Raw genomic sequence first — 14,325 nt, 5'->3', positions numbered from 1 at the left:
ATCGTTGTACTGTTGATATTTGGCTCTGTTGACTAATGAGTTTGCCGACCACTGACCTAGAGGGAGGGATTCTCTTTTTTTAAATTAAAGCTAATTTCTGATTATCTTTTTTTTTCTTTAATTGATTTCAGAGAGGAAGGGAAAAGGGAGAGAGAGATAGAAACATTAATGTGAGAGAACCATTGACTGGCTGCCTCCTGCACGTTCCCTACTGGGGGATCGAGCCCGCAACCCGGGCATGTGCCCCTGACCAGAATCGAACCTAGAACCCTTCAGTCCACAGGCCAACACTCTATCCACTAAGCCAAACCAGCTTGGGCTCTGATTATCTTTTTAAGAGACAGGCACTCTGCACATTTTAAATCCAAAGAGTAATTTTAGTCATAATTTTCACTCCTTCAGAAAACCACTTATTATAAATCACCCAGCCAGTGTGGCTCAGTGGTTAAGCATCTACCTATGAACCAGGAGGTCACGGTTCTATTCCCGGTCAGGACACATGCCCAGGTTGTGGGCTCGTTCCCCAGTGTGGGGTGTGCAGGAGGCAGCTGATCAGTGATTCTCTCATCACTGATGTTTCTGTCTCTCTCTCCCTCTCCCTTCCTCTCTGAAATCAATAAAAATAATATATTTTTTAAAAAAGAAATGATAACAAGAAGCAAAGGTAATTTGAGTTTTTCCTCCCTCTTTGCCCTGCCAATATCTGATGAAAAGGTCTCAAGGCCAGCAGGCAGAAAAGACGAGACTGGCTCATCTACAAGTTGGGTGAAAGTTTCCAAACAGAAAGCCACATCTACTAAAGTGAAATAATAATATAACACTACTGCCCTGGCCAGTGTGGCTCAGTTAGTTGGAGCATCGTCCCATGCACCGAAAGGTCACGGGTTCAATTCCTGGTTAGGGCACATATCTAGGTTGTAGGTTTAATCCCCAGTCAGGGTGTGTACAGGAGGCAACCTATCGATGTATCTCTCTTACATCGATGTTTCTCTCTTTTTCTTTCTCCCTTCCTCCCTCTCTAAAATAAAAAAATTTTTTTAAAACAGAAACAGAAAACATTAAAAAAAAATAATAATAATAATAATAATAATAATACACTACTATTGAGGACATTGAGGTTTTAATGTGAAACATGCCCCCAAACATAAATATTGCTGGGTCACTGTCACAGCACAGGGCCAGCTTCTCAGAGGCCTGGTTTACGTCTCCCATCCACTACTCACAGCCTTCTCGGGCCAGGTAGAGGTTCCGGGTTCCGGTCGGCTTCTTCACCTTCTTTGTCCGGAGCTTTGCAGCCTCATCACGGGTCACTGCCAAGTCAACCTTGAGTTGCCGGCCATCCAATTTCAGCCCGCCACCCTGTAACAGATTGCAACCCTGTCTCTTAAAACATGTAACAAGTAAAAACTAAGCAAGTGACAAGGAACAGCAAGGAAAGGGAAACAGCAGATCCCAATTAAGCTATGGAACCCAACCCCAAGATACTGTGGCCCAGCTAACAGTATTTACTATAGCTGTGCAAAAGGCCATGTGTGTATTTAGGGCAGTCAGGACTAAATAATTTATTTTATGCGAGATGATTAGGCCCAAAGTAGGCCCAAACTGAGGAAACTGATGTGTAAATGGGCAAATTTTTAGTAATCTAAAGAAAGCTAATGAAATGGTAGTGTTATCTCTACTCAAGAAAACTTAACAGACAATGGCAATACAAGATAAGTATCTCAAAACAACTTATACTCGGTTATGGAATACACAGAAAAATTCTCCATCATCCACACACTTTCTCAAACATTTACCCTTCACAGATGGCCCAATCCTGTCTTGTTCCAGTTTTTCATGTTATCAGCCTAGGATAGAGGCTGACATATAGATAGTGATCAATAAATAGCAGGTTCATCTTTCTACCTGTTCTCACCTATAAAATAGGAATAATAATTATACTAACCTTATATAACCCTATAGGGCTGATGTAAGGACTACATAAGACAATGCATGTGCCTATCTAATGAGCGTGCCTATGAGACACTAAGTGCCCAATAACTGTAAGCTTTACTATTATTACATATTGACAACATAATAATAACAATGCTTTGCGTAAACAGCAGGTGTTGCCCCTAGGAGCTACGACTGCCTGGATTACAGGGGAAAGGAAATGTCTTCCTTACCTCGGTCTCTGCAGAAGCAGCTGCAAGGCATTTCTGAGCTGCTTCTTGAGTCATGAACTGAGCAAATGCACAACCTGTACAGAGAGACAAAATTCAAGTGAGAATTAAACTCCCATGGCCCACCAGGAAGCCAAAGACAACACACAAATGGTGGGAGGCTGACACAAGTGGAAGGGATGGTAGCATCCTTTTGTTAAATACCGTTGAGACAGGCACTGTCAGGCACTGATAAAATAGCACAACTGCTCACAACGAAATTTATTACTTCCTTCATCTTTTCCAATACTCCTAGAACTTTAGTCTTACCATCCCTCTCCTTAGTAACAAATATCCACAAGTAATTCCAGCCTACCATTTTATTCAGCATTGCTTACTGCATGCCTATTAGATTTAAAAAATGAGGCAGCAACTACTTCACCCTGAAATTAATTACAGATCTCACTGTCATCATTGTTACTTGGGAGGCATTAGACATGGGGACACCTGCCTCTTGGAGTAAAAGGCCCAGGCCTCTATCAAATGAATACAGCAGTGAACCCGAAATCCATGAGCTCAATTCTCAACTCACAGTCCAGAATTTCCACAGGTACCCCTCTCACTGGTTAGACGCAGGGTCAATTAGCCCATCCTAATTTCTGTTATTGATATTTAAAAAACCACCACCTTTTTTTAATGTTTCATAATATTCTGTTAGTATTCTGCACTGGGAGAGTGATGTTTTGTCACCTATAAGAATGAATGGCATAAGAAAGGGTGAAATAGCGCCAGTTGCAACAACATGGATGGACCTTGAGAATATTATGCTAAATGAAATAAGTCAGTCAGAAAAAGCTAGATGATTTCACTCATAGGTGGGAGAAGGAGGTCCTAATATAAGGTGACAGGAGAAGATTTTACTTTGGGTGGTGGGCACACGGTGCAATACACAGATCTTGTAACACAGAAACCCACACCTGAAACCTATGTGTTCATGTTGACCATGTCTCCCCAATCAATTTAATAAATAAAATTTTAAAAAGGGGGAAAAAAAAGAATGAATGGCAGCAGACTCACTGAAAGAACACATGGGCAGGCCAACCCAAGGGTCACCATCTAGTGAGATCTTTCCTGCCTCCTCCAGGCAGAGCCAAGTGTCCCACCCTGCCAGTCCTTCACTCACATCTCTATTTATAGCACCATTCAGATGGCATCTTCACAAAAAGACTAGATGCTTCCGGAATAAGGGCCATGTTTCTTGGCTGTTCCCATATTCCTAGCACTTACCATAATGCCTGGCATTAATAAATACTCCATATGAAGAAACAATACAGAAATATGGGAAGGAAATGTTTCTAATAGGCAGATTATTCTATTTGTCCAATATGAAAAAAATGGATATTTCTCTTTGAATGGGTAGGGATTTTATCATTGGAATTTCCAGGGTCAGTACTGAATTCAGTCTTAATACTTCCCTAAAAGTCTGCAGATAATATTCAGCTCTTCCAAGCAGTGAAATGGCTTGCTGACAGGGATAAACTGGAGGAGGAGGCCAAAGCTGTATGAATGAGTAGGCAGAAAAAGTGCCAGAAAAATTTAATTATGAGCTAGGGAAAGACATGCATTAAGAAAGAAAAAATAATGAGCTCTAACTGGTTTGGCTCAGTGGAAAGAGTGTCGGCCTGCGGACTGAAAGGTCCTGGGTTCGATTCCGGTCAAGGGCATGTACCTTGGTTGCGGGCACATCCCCAGTTGGGGGTGTGCAAGAGGCAGCTGATCGATGTTTCTCTCTCATCGATGTTTCTAACTCTCTATCCCTCTCTCTTCCTCTCTGTAAAAAATCAATAAAATATATTTAAAAAAAAAAAGAAAGAAAAAATAATGAGCTCTAACTGGTTTGGCTCAGTGGAAAGAGTGTCGGCCTACGGACTGAAGGGTCCTGGGTTCGATTCCAGTCAAGAGCATGTACCTTGGTTGCGGGCACATCCCCAGTGGGAGGTGTGGCCTTTTTCTGACTCTCTATCCCTCTCCTTTCCTCTCTGTAAGAAATCAATAAAATATTTTTTTTTAAAGAAAAAAGAATGAAAACTATACTTAAGATCATTAACTCTCAACTAAAATTAACAGACCAAGGTAGAGATTAAAGCAAGTCAACTGTACACTACATTCTGAAAATATCAACCCAATACAGCACACACTCAAAAAGTGACAAAAGACATCACACTAAAGCAATATCCTACCATACTTTAAACATTCTATGCAATTCCAGTTGCCCATTTTTAGAAAAACATACTGGAAATAGAGAAGTATAATTGAATATCAGCGCTTAAGGCACCTTAAGTGATTACTCTAGTTGAACACACTAATTTTACAGATAAGAAAAGCCCACAGTGGTTAAATGATTTGCCAAAAATCACCCAGCTGGGCTATGGTTTAGCTGGGATTAGATCCCTAATCTCCAGGAAGCAGTTCCATTTTCTTTCCAGCATAAGGCCTTATGTACATCTTTTTTAGCCAAGTAAAACCCAAAAATGCTCATAAGAAGATTTAAAAAGTAGGTTAACAATCCATGGATAGGCTCCAGGGAGCCCACAAAACCTCAGAAGTGGCCTTTTTCTGAGGAAATGGTTCATAGCTTTTGGTAGAATGCAAAGGAATCAAGAATTAGAATGAATCAAGAATTCACTGCCCATCCAGTGTGGTTGTTATTGAGCATCAACCTATGAATCAGGAGCTCATGGTTCAATTCTGGGTCAGGGCACATGCGCGGTTGCAGGCTCAATTCCCAGTAGGAGGCATGCAGGATGATTGATGATTCTCTCATCATTGATGTTTCTATCTCTCTCTCCCTCTTTTTTTCTGAAATCAATAAAATATATATATATATTTTTAAATTCCCTAGCCAGTTTTCTCAGTGGTTAGAGCACCAGCCCTCAGACCAAAGGATCATGGGTTCGATTCCAATCAAGGGCATGTCCCATGTCTGTGGGTTCAATACTCAGCCCTGTTCAGGATGTGTGCAGAAGGCAACCAACCAATCTTTCTCTCTCTCTCTCTCTCTTCCCATCTCTTCTTCCCTCCCTCCCTTCTCCTTCCCTTCCACTCTGTCTAAAAATCAATGGAAAAAAATATCCTCAGGTGAGGATTAAAAAGAAAAAAAAGAGAGATCCCTAATCGGATAGAGCATTGGCCCACAGAATGAAGGGTCCGGGGTTCTAATCTAGTTAATGACATGTACCTTGGTTGCAGGCTCGATCCCCGGGCCCTGGTTGGGGTGTGTGCAGGAGGCAACCAATCCATGTGTCTCTCACATCGATGTTTTCTCTCTCTGTCTCTCCCCTTTCCTTCCACTCTCTTTAAGAATCAATGGAGCCCTAGCTGGTTTGACTCAGTGGACAGAGTGTTGGCCTGTGGACTGAAGTGTCCCAGGTTCGATTCTGGCCAAGGGCACATGCCTGGGTTGTGGGCTCGATCCCCAGTGTGGGGCGTGCAGAAGCCAGCCAATCAATGATTCTCTCTCATCATTGATGTTTCTCTCTCTCCCTCTCCCTTTCTCTATGAAATCAATAAAAATATATTTTAAAAAATCAATGGGAAAATATCCTTGGGTGAGGAGTAACAACAACAACAAAAAAAAAACATTAAAAAAAAAGAATTCATTGCTTTAGGAGAATGACTACAATTGATGAAATCAAAGATTATGAAAAGTAATATACTGAAATGAGGAATGGTCAACCCTGGAAGCTCAAAGAAATAGCGTTAGGGAAAAAAATCTAAGGCAGAACCCCTCTTACATAGTTTTCTTTCTGACTGCTACCACTGCGACAAAGTTTCTATCATCTTCCATCTCTAAGAAACGCAACTAAAAAGATCCCAGTTATGTCAAGCAATGTGGAATAATTAATACCCATGAGATGTTATCACATTTGAAATTCAAAGAACAACAAATGGAATTCATTACCCTAAAGTAAATAAGTGAGGGCTTAAAAAGCTTAGACAAAATTATGGCTGGCAGCTGCATGAAATATGCTGCATGAATTTGACCTCATAGAAGACAACCTCAGAATGTCTTTGATGCTTCCATGGACCACAGAAACTTGGGCTGAATGTGAGCCCCTCAGTGCGCATGGTTTAGGGCCTGACCAGCTGACATCAAATACCTTTAGAATGCTCTGTGTCTGGATGTAAGACAATGCGGACATATTTAAGATCTCCAAATTGCTGGAGGAGCTCCCCAAGATCTTCTTCCTCTGAGTCAAAGGACAGGTTTCTATGGAAGACAATTAGATCACAAGAAAGGTCAATTACAAAAGATCCCATGTTCTGGTTACAAAATGAGCGAGTTAGACACCAACTGGAGTGGTTCCCTTGCTCAAGACCACACTGCCTTGTTCAGGAATAGGACCAAAAGGGGAGGCCTCCAATGGCCAGGTTTCTGATATATGACTCTGCCCCTTGACCTTCCTCTGAGAATCAGATTCTCTCTCCAGGAATTTAAAACTTGAACAGAGTTATACAAAGACCAGAAGTTGTAGATGCATATTCACTTCAAAACAGCAGTGTCCCACCCAAGGGAAGCTTATGTCTTGATCTGGGTGGTGGTTACATGGATATATGTATACGTTCATATATGTAAATATGCATAAGTAAATGTCTACGAGCATATACATGTTTTGCCACACCTTGTATATAAATACGAAAAATTTCACTGAGTTGTACATTTACATTAATACAGTCTACAGAATTTGTTATACCTTCAGAAACTAAAAAAAAAAAAATAGCCCTAGCCAGTTTGGCTCAGTGGATAGAGTGTCGGCCTGTGGACTGAAGGGTCTTGGGTTTAATTCCTGGTCAGGGCACATGCCTGGGTTGCAGGCTCAATCCCCAGTAGGGGTTGTGCAGGAGGCAGCCAATCAATGACTCTCTCTCTCCCCCTCTCCCTTCCTCTCTGAAATCGGTAAAAATATATTTTTTTAAAAGAAGTTAAAAAAATAGTGGGGCGTCCTCAAAGAAAAGACCCACTGCCACCTGCAGCGGAGGTCCCAGAACTGTCCAGAGTTTCATCCCATTCTTGAGGTTTGCTCTTTGACAACTACGATTCTGTGGGCCAACCTAACAGTTATCCAACAAACCTGCTTTTTCACTTTAATTGGCCAAAATTACTTTCCCTGATTACAAACAAAATACTCAAATGTGTGTGTCTCTCTCTCTAATTAGCCATTTTCTTCTCAGTGTTGCTATGAAATCTCGGTTTCAGTTAAAATTTTATAGAAGTCAGAAAATCCTTCAAGTGAAGAGATTAGAGAGTACAAATTGGTTGTTACAAAACAGTCATAGGGATGTAAAGTACAGCATAGGGAATATAGTCAATAATATTGTAAGCCCTAACCAGTTTGGCTCAGTGGATAGAGCATCGGCCTGCAAAAACTGAAGGGTCCCAGGTTCGATTCCGGTCAAGGGCACATGCCCAGGTTGTGGGCTCAATCCCCAGTAGAGGGCATGCAGGAGGCAGCCAATCAATGATTCTCTCTCATTGTTGATGTTTCTATCGCTCTCTCCCTTTCCCTTCCTCTCTGAAATCAATAAAAACATATTTTTAAAAGTAAATAAGTAAATATAAATAATATTGTAATAACTATTTATGGTGCCAGGTGGGTACTAGACTTATCCGGAGGATTTACTAGACTTATCCATAGGATAACTTTGTAAATTACATAATTGTCTAATCACTATGCTATACACCGGAAACTACCTGTAATATAAAATAATATTGAATGTCAACTGTTAATCAAAAAATAAAAAAAGAATTAAGAAATTTTTTATAAAAAATAAAATCCTTCCAAATAACTCAAAAACAAACATGGTAAAGTTTTGTGGCTAAGTGCAAAAAACAAAACTACGTATTTCTCTCCATGGGATTAAAAAATGTTGGAAGGAGATTTTGTTCTACTAAATTTCAACACAGTGTAGAGTCCTCATTTCCCCAGCTATGCAAAACCTTCCAAGGGTAAGAAAAAGTCCCAAATAAATATCTACAATTTTGACCCTGGTTGGTGTAGCTCAGATGGTTGGGCATCATCTTATGCACTGCAAAGGTTTCTGGTTTGATTCCTGGTCAGGGCACATGCACTGGTTTTGGGCTCAATCCCCAGTAGGTGGCATGCAAGAGGCAGCTGATCAATGTTTCACTCTTACATCAATGTTTCTCTCTCTCCCTTCCTCTCTCTCTAAAAGAGCAATAAAAAATATTTAAAATAAATATCTACAGTTTTACTTCTCTTAAACTCAGTTAACAACCCCATAAATGATTCTATCTTATGCAGTAACTGAGGTAAAAAAAAATGTTCTGGCCCAGCAGGTATGGTACAGTGGTTGAGCATCAACCCATGAACCAGATCACAGTTCCATTCCAGGTCAGGCACATAACCAGGTTTCGGGCTCAATCCCCAGTAGGGGGCATGCAGGAAGCAGCCAATCAATGATTATCTCTCATCACTGATGTTTCTATCCCTCTCTCCCTCTCCCTTCCTCTCTCTGAAATCATTAAAATAAATAAGTAAATGTTTTTAAAAAGTTCTGCAATAAGACACATCCTAGCTACCTTACTTCTTCTAATATGCCTTATCATGTACACAATTTTCTTTCTTTCATCCCTTTACCTTCCTAAGTTCTTTGTTAATTTAAATGATGTATAAGGAACAGTATCCTTGGTATTGAGATCACAGGCTTCTATGTGTGATGTTTCTTCTTTCCTGTTAAAATCCTCTGAAAGTACAAAATTATTTATATGGCAATTCCATGTAACACAGTAAAAAGAAGTTATGGAGAGACGTGCTGCAAAGAAAAAAATGGGTTATAGCACAGCATGCATAGGCTAAACTCATCTTTGTAAATATTTATGATGATGTGGGCATGTGTGTGGGTGTTCTCTGAGTAGTGATTAAGGTTAATGTTTTTGCGTCTTTCTGCACATTTATTTCCTAAATTTCCTACACTAAACATAAATTACTTATATAATAAAAACAATCTCAGAAGACTGTGCAAGAGGATAAAATACACATCTACACTAATAAAAGAAAAACATGCAAATTAACCATCACTCAGCTACACCAAGCCACGCCCACCAGCCGATCAGGAGTGAGTATGCAAATTAACTGAACCAAGATGGTGGGCAGCCACGGAGCTGGAGTAAGCAGGAGGCTTGGGTTACTCTGGAAATGGAGGAAGCCAAGCTCCCCACCCGCCCTGGCCTCCGCTCAAGGCTACAAAGTTTCAATTATAGAAGATAAATAAATCCTAGATACTTGCTTCCAGCTGGCCCTGGCCTCCGCTCAAGGAGGTGCTGAAGAAAAAAAAAAAAAAAGGAGGGACTGGGACCTTGGGTCGTGGGGGGGGGTGGGTGGTGACCAGGCCAGGATGGGATGGCAGGGGCTGTTGGGGATAAGCAGACTAGCAGGGGGGCCAGTTGGGGGTGAGCAGGCTATCAGTAGGGATCAGCTGGAGGTGATCAGGACAGCGGTGGGGTGGGGGGGGGGGGAGGGAAGCAGTTTAGAGTGAGCCGGCCAGCAGGGGGGCAGCTGGAGGTGAGCAGGCCAGTGGGGAGGGAAGGTGGGGGCGAGCAGGCCAGCAGTGGGGACAGTTGGGGGTGATCAGGCTGGCGGGGGGCCATTTGGGGGCAAGCAGGCCAGCGGCTGGGGGCAGTAGGGGGTGAGCAGGCCAGCAGGCAGAGTGGTTAGGGGCAATCAGGCAGGCAGGCAGGCAGGCGGGCAGGTGAGCAGCTGGAGCCAGCAGTCCCGGATTGTGAGAGGGATGTCCAACTGCTGGTTTAGGCCCGATCCCTGTAAACCGGCAGTAGGACATCCTTCGAGGGGTCCCAGATTGGAGAGGGTGCAGGCCAGGCTGAGGAACACCCCCAACCCGTACATGAATTTCGTGCACTGGGCCACTAGTCTATATATAGAAAACCCTAATATGCAAATAGACCGAACGGTGGAACAACTGAACAACCGTGCACTGACCACCAGGGGGCGCACACGAAACATGGTGGGCATCGGCAGCAGCAGGATGGTGGAGCAGGTGAGCGGGGGCGCCAGACCAAGGTGGGGTGCCAGTCACTGTCATTGGGGTGAGCCTCTGGTGGTTACTGAAAATTCTTTGCTCCTGCACGCCAATGTCCCACCCAGAGCTTGCACCTGCTGCCGGCGCCGGAGCCACCACTCACACACACTGCTGGCCAATGCCGGCTCCGATCACTCAGCGCCATCAGCAGGTACAAGTAGCGGCTGCCGGCCCCAGTTGCCCCCAGGGCTTCTCCACCTCCCCCTGCTCCTGAAGGGCGATCGGGGCAGCAGCCACCACACGCAGCCGCTGACGGCACCAGCCCTGCTTGCACCCGCTGCTGGTGCCGGCCCCAATCGCTCCACGCTGTCAGCAGGTGCACTCCGCACTGTCAGCGGGTGTAAGCGGGGCCGGCACCATCAGCGCATGGAAATAGCAGGAGTGGGGTTGCCAGCAGACAAAAGACTGGAGGCCGAAGCAGGAGGGGCTGGGCAAGGGTGCAGAGGATGGGCCGAGACCCACCCCTATGCCCACCGTAGCCTTGCAGCCCACGGTTCCTTTCAAGGTGCACGAATTCGTGCACTGGAACCCTAGTTTCTCAAATAAGATTCAAATGGCTCTGCACATTGGTACTTAAGAAAGAACAAGAAAGCATATTAGAGGTGTGCTGAAGATATCCCAACCTCCTGAAAATGCCAATCTATTGCAGTCAGTAGGACTAAAATAGCAATGGGAACAAGAAATAAAACCCATCTGCACCCAACTCTCTCCCTCAGTTTCCCTAGAAACAGATGGGATGCCTTACTTTATTATGGACACTACTTTAGAAGTTAGGCTTGAAGAGAGAAATGGTTTGAGGTAAGTGGTGTCACCCCTCTCTAGCACTCCCCTTAAAAGAAAGGCCAGCAGTGCCCGGCTGGTGTGGCTCACTGGCTGAGCACTGACCTATGAACAAGGAGGTCATAGTTTGGTTCCCAGTTTGGGCACATGCCCAGGTTTCGGGCTCGATCCCCAGTAGGGGGCATGCAGAAGGCAGTCGATCAATGATTCTCTCTCGTCATTGATGTTTCTATTTCTCTCTCCCTCTCCCTTCCTCTCTGAAATCAATAAAAATATATTAAAAAACAAAAAAACTAAAACAAGTAGGATGTCTCTCATGGTTGAAGAATTGATTTATTCCAAATGATGCCACCCCAATTACAAAGAATGAAATCTAAATAAGGCCCTTGCTGGTTTGGCTTGGTGGACAGAGCGTCAATCTGCAGACTGGAGGGTCCCAGCTTCGATTCCAGTCAAGGGCATATGCCCGCATTATGGGCTCGATCCCTAGTGGGAGGCATGCAGGAGGCAGCCCAATGATTCTCTCTCATCACTGATGTTTCTATCTCTCTCTCCCTCTCCCTTCCTTCCTGAAATCAATGAAAAAAAATTATAAAAAGAAAAAGAAAATAAGGACAACACATGATAACCCCTGCATAAATACTTCTGTACATGGTTCTGATTCTATGTTTCTCATTGTTTGCTATGCTCCTAGAGCCAGATGTGCTAATGGTCTTAGAGGCATCAAACTTCTGGTCTAGTTAATAGAACTAGTACAAAAAAGTAAAGAGGAAAAAAAGGAGAAGAGAAAAGGAAGGGAGGGAGAGAGGGAGGTAAGAGAAACCTATGATGACAACACAAATAGAGCAGTTCTTAAAGTAAAAAGGCATACCTTATAAAAACAGTTTTCCCTTCATTCACATCAGAGGGTAATTTCCTCTTCTTTTTCTTTGAGACTTGTACATCTAAAGTAAAAAAAAAAAAAAAAACCTGAAAAATCTTAGTGTAAGCCATACAACAAAGGGCTAACTTCTTAAATATATAAAGATATTGCATAATTCAGTAAGGAAAAAAAAATCAATTTAAAATGAACAAAGGATATGCAAATATATACATGAAAAGACTGTCAAGCTCACTCATAATTAAAGAAAAACAGCACAAGAAATTAGATACAATTTTTTACCAACAGATTGGCAAAAACCAAAAAGATAGATTAAATCTAATGTAGTAAGGATATGGGATAAAAAATAGAGTCCCATATGCTGCTGTGAAAATGTAAACTTTTTAGAAATATAAAACATAGAACACTTGAAAAAAAATAACACAGTCACACATATAATATACACTATATTGTATATGTGTATGTTTTTACCCATAACCTTTAGATATACCAGAAACATAACATTGGCTGTCTCTGGGGAAGGATCCTACGTGGCTAAGAATCTGGGTATAAGGGAGACTCACTGTTTGTTTCTAAGAATAGATATACATGCTTATATATACACAGAAACTTTCTGGAAAGATACAAAAGAAACAACAGTGATTACTTTGGGGGACCTTGAGGGATTGGTGAGGAACTTTACTTTCTATACAATACTCTTCTGCAGTATATTTTTTATTAATGTTCTTTCATTATTATGTATTAGTCCCATAATTTTTTCAAGTGAAAGAAAGGTAATAGACAGCTGAATCTGGTTGTAGAATGAAGGTCTTGTAGTCCCTTCAGTATAAAAGTTTCTTTGATTCTAAGGTATCTACCATTCTCTCCTCATGGAAAAAGCTTTTTCCTTCAGATTTCTTATATGGTCCAACCGACATGCCAGCCTTACAGAAAAGGAAGCAGAAGGGAGAGACCTGATAAGTAAACAAAGACCTCCATCCAGACAAAATGAAGGATCGGTTATTGGCCACTCCGAATTCTGCAATGACCTACTTCCCTCAATAAATGCTCTGAGTTTGCCCAACATTCCTGATAAACATAGCAATAGCATTTGGTTACCGTTTTACAAAATGCCCCAAGAAATTCTTTATCCCCATCTCAACTCAAAAGAGTTGTTTAAAATCCACCTTGGTCTTAGATGTAATATCCTGTTTATCCAATTTTCATTCAGGGCTGGATAATTAGAAAGATAATCAAGAGAGAGAGGTAGAATTAAGCTACGTTTTAAATTCCCTAGGAATCTTAACCCTCAAACACCACTCCAAACTCATTTAAAAAACAAAACCAAAATAATAACAAGTTTTCATCTTCAGCATTTCAACATAAATTTGACAAAACACCTTAGGGTCCTATTCAAAGAGGCCTGCACTGCACTGATGCACATTTCTCGTATTAATTTAAATTTGAAAATCCCAGGCAAACCTTCATCCTCCTGCTCTTCAGTGTGGGTGTCACTCTGAGCCAGGTCCTCTCCACTATCAACACTATCACCTTCCTCCAGGCCGCTGTCCTCATCAGAATGATCCTCGTCACTGCTTTCTGAGGGCACTGGTCTCTTGACTGCTCTGCAAAGGCACAGTTTAGAACTAAGAACGTGGGTGGACAGAGGGGGCTATCCAACTCTATTACACTTGTCAATTCCGCAATGATGAGGACAGGAAAAGTCCTTTTTCCCCCCGCAGAGACCATCCTGCATCTTCCTGTTGTCTCAGAACAAGCTAAGTGGCTTACCCCTTGTGAACTTGCACACACTTGGTCACTTTCGATTCTTTATTCTTCTCCTCCTCTTCATCATCACCATCATCACCATCTTCATCATCATCTTCTTCCATATCACCATCATCATCATCATCATCATCCTCTTCCTCTCTCATAACCTCTTCTTTCCTGCCATTCACTTTACCTAATTTCTGAAGTTTAGGTTCAGGTTGCTTCTCCTCACCTACACGAGGAAGTAAAGAAAGTTAGAAATTAATTCCGTATCTAAAATAAGGTTATTTTAAAAGTAAATAATACCATCAAGTTCCTAGTTCCTTTAGTTTTACAGAATCTCATGTATTTCTCTTATCTTACCTAATAATAGACAAACGTAAATTGACCATACCTCCGCTACACCCACAGCCAATCAGAGTGAGTATACAAATTAGAAGGCCAAAGATGGCGGCCACCCAGCTGCTCCAGGCATGGAGTGGCCAGGCGGGGCAGGACGCCTGCTATGAGAGGGAGGGCAGAGGGCGAAGGGATCTACAGGAGCGGAGTGCCACAGCGAAGACAAGACTGCAGACTCCAGAGTCTACAGCAAAGACGAAGATGACAGACTCCAGCCAGAGTCTGCAGGGAAGCAGTGAAGACGAAGAAGGCAGACTC

At 42.4% G+C, this 14,325-nt stretch overlaps 1 protein-coding gene across 1 annotated transcript in view; it reads right to left on the bottom strand.

Moving 5' to 3' along the window:
* The window catches only part of RBM28 (RNA binding motif protein 28), a 35,933-nt gene that overhangs the window by 12,546 nt on the left and 9,062 nt on the right, over window positions 1-14,325 (bottom strand). The window contains exons 7-12 of the mRNA XM_028129071.2: window positions 13,690-13,900; window positions 13,381-13,523; window positions 11,911-11,983; window positions 6,302-6,411; window positions 2,166-2,239; window positions 1,224-1,359 (exon numbers count right to left, since the gene is read on the bottom strand). Of these exons, the coding sequence (XP_027984872.2) occupies window positions 1,224-1,359; window positions 2,166-2,239; window positions 6,302-6,411; window positions 11,911-11,983; window positions 13,381-13,523; window positions 13,690-13,900 (747 nt within the window). The remainder of the gene's footprint in view (window positions 1-1,223; window positions 1,360-2,165; window positions 2,240-6,301; window positions 6,412-11,910; window positions 11,984-13,380; window positions 13,524-13,689; window positions 13,901-14,325) is intronic.

This window comes from Eptesicus fuscus, chromosome 14 (assembly GCF_027574615.1).
Source record: "Eptesicus fuscus isolate TK198812 chromosome 14, DD_ASM_mEF_20220401, whole genome shotgun sequence".
NCBI classification, from domain to species: Eukaryota; Metazoa; Chordata; class Mammalia; order Chiroptera; family Vespertilionidae; genus Eptesicus; species Eptesicus fuscus.
The sequence above is the reverse complement of the archived record's forward strand: the minus strand, read 5'-3'. Positions and strand labels throughout refer to the sequence as shown.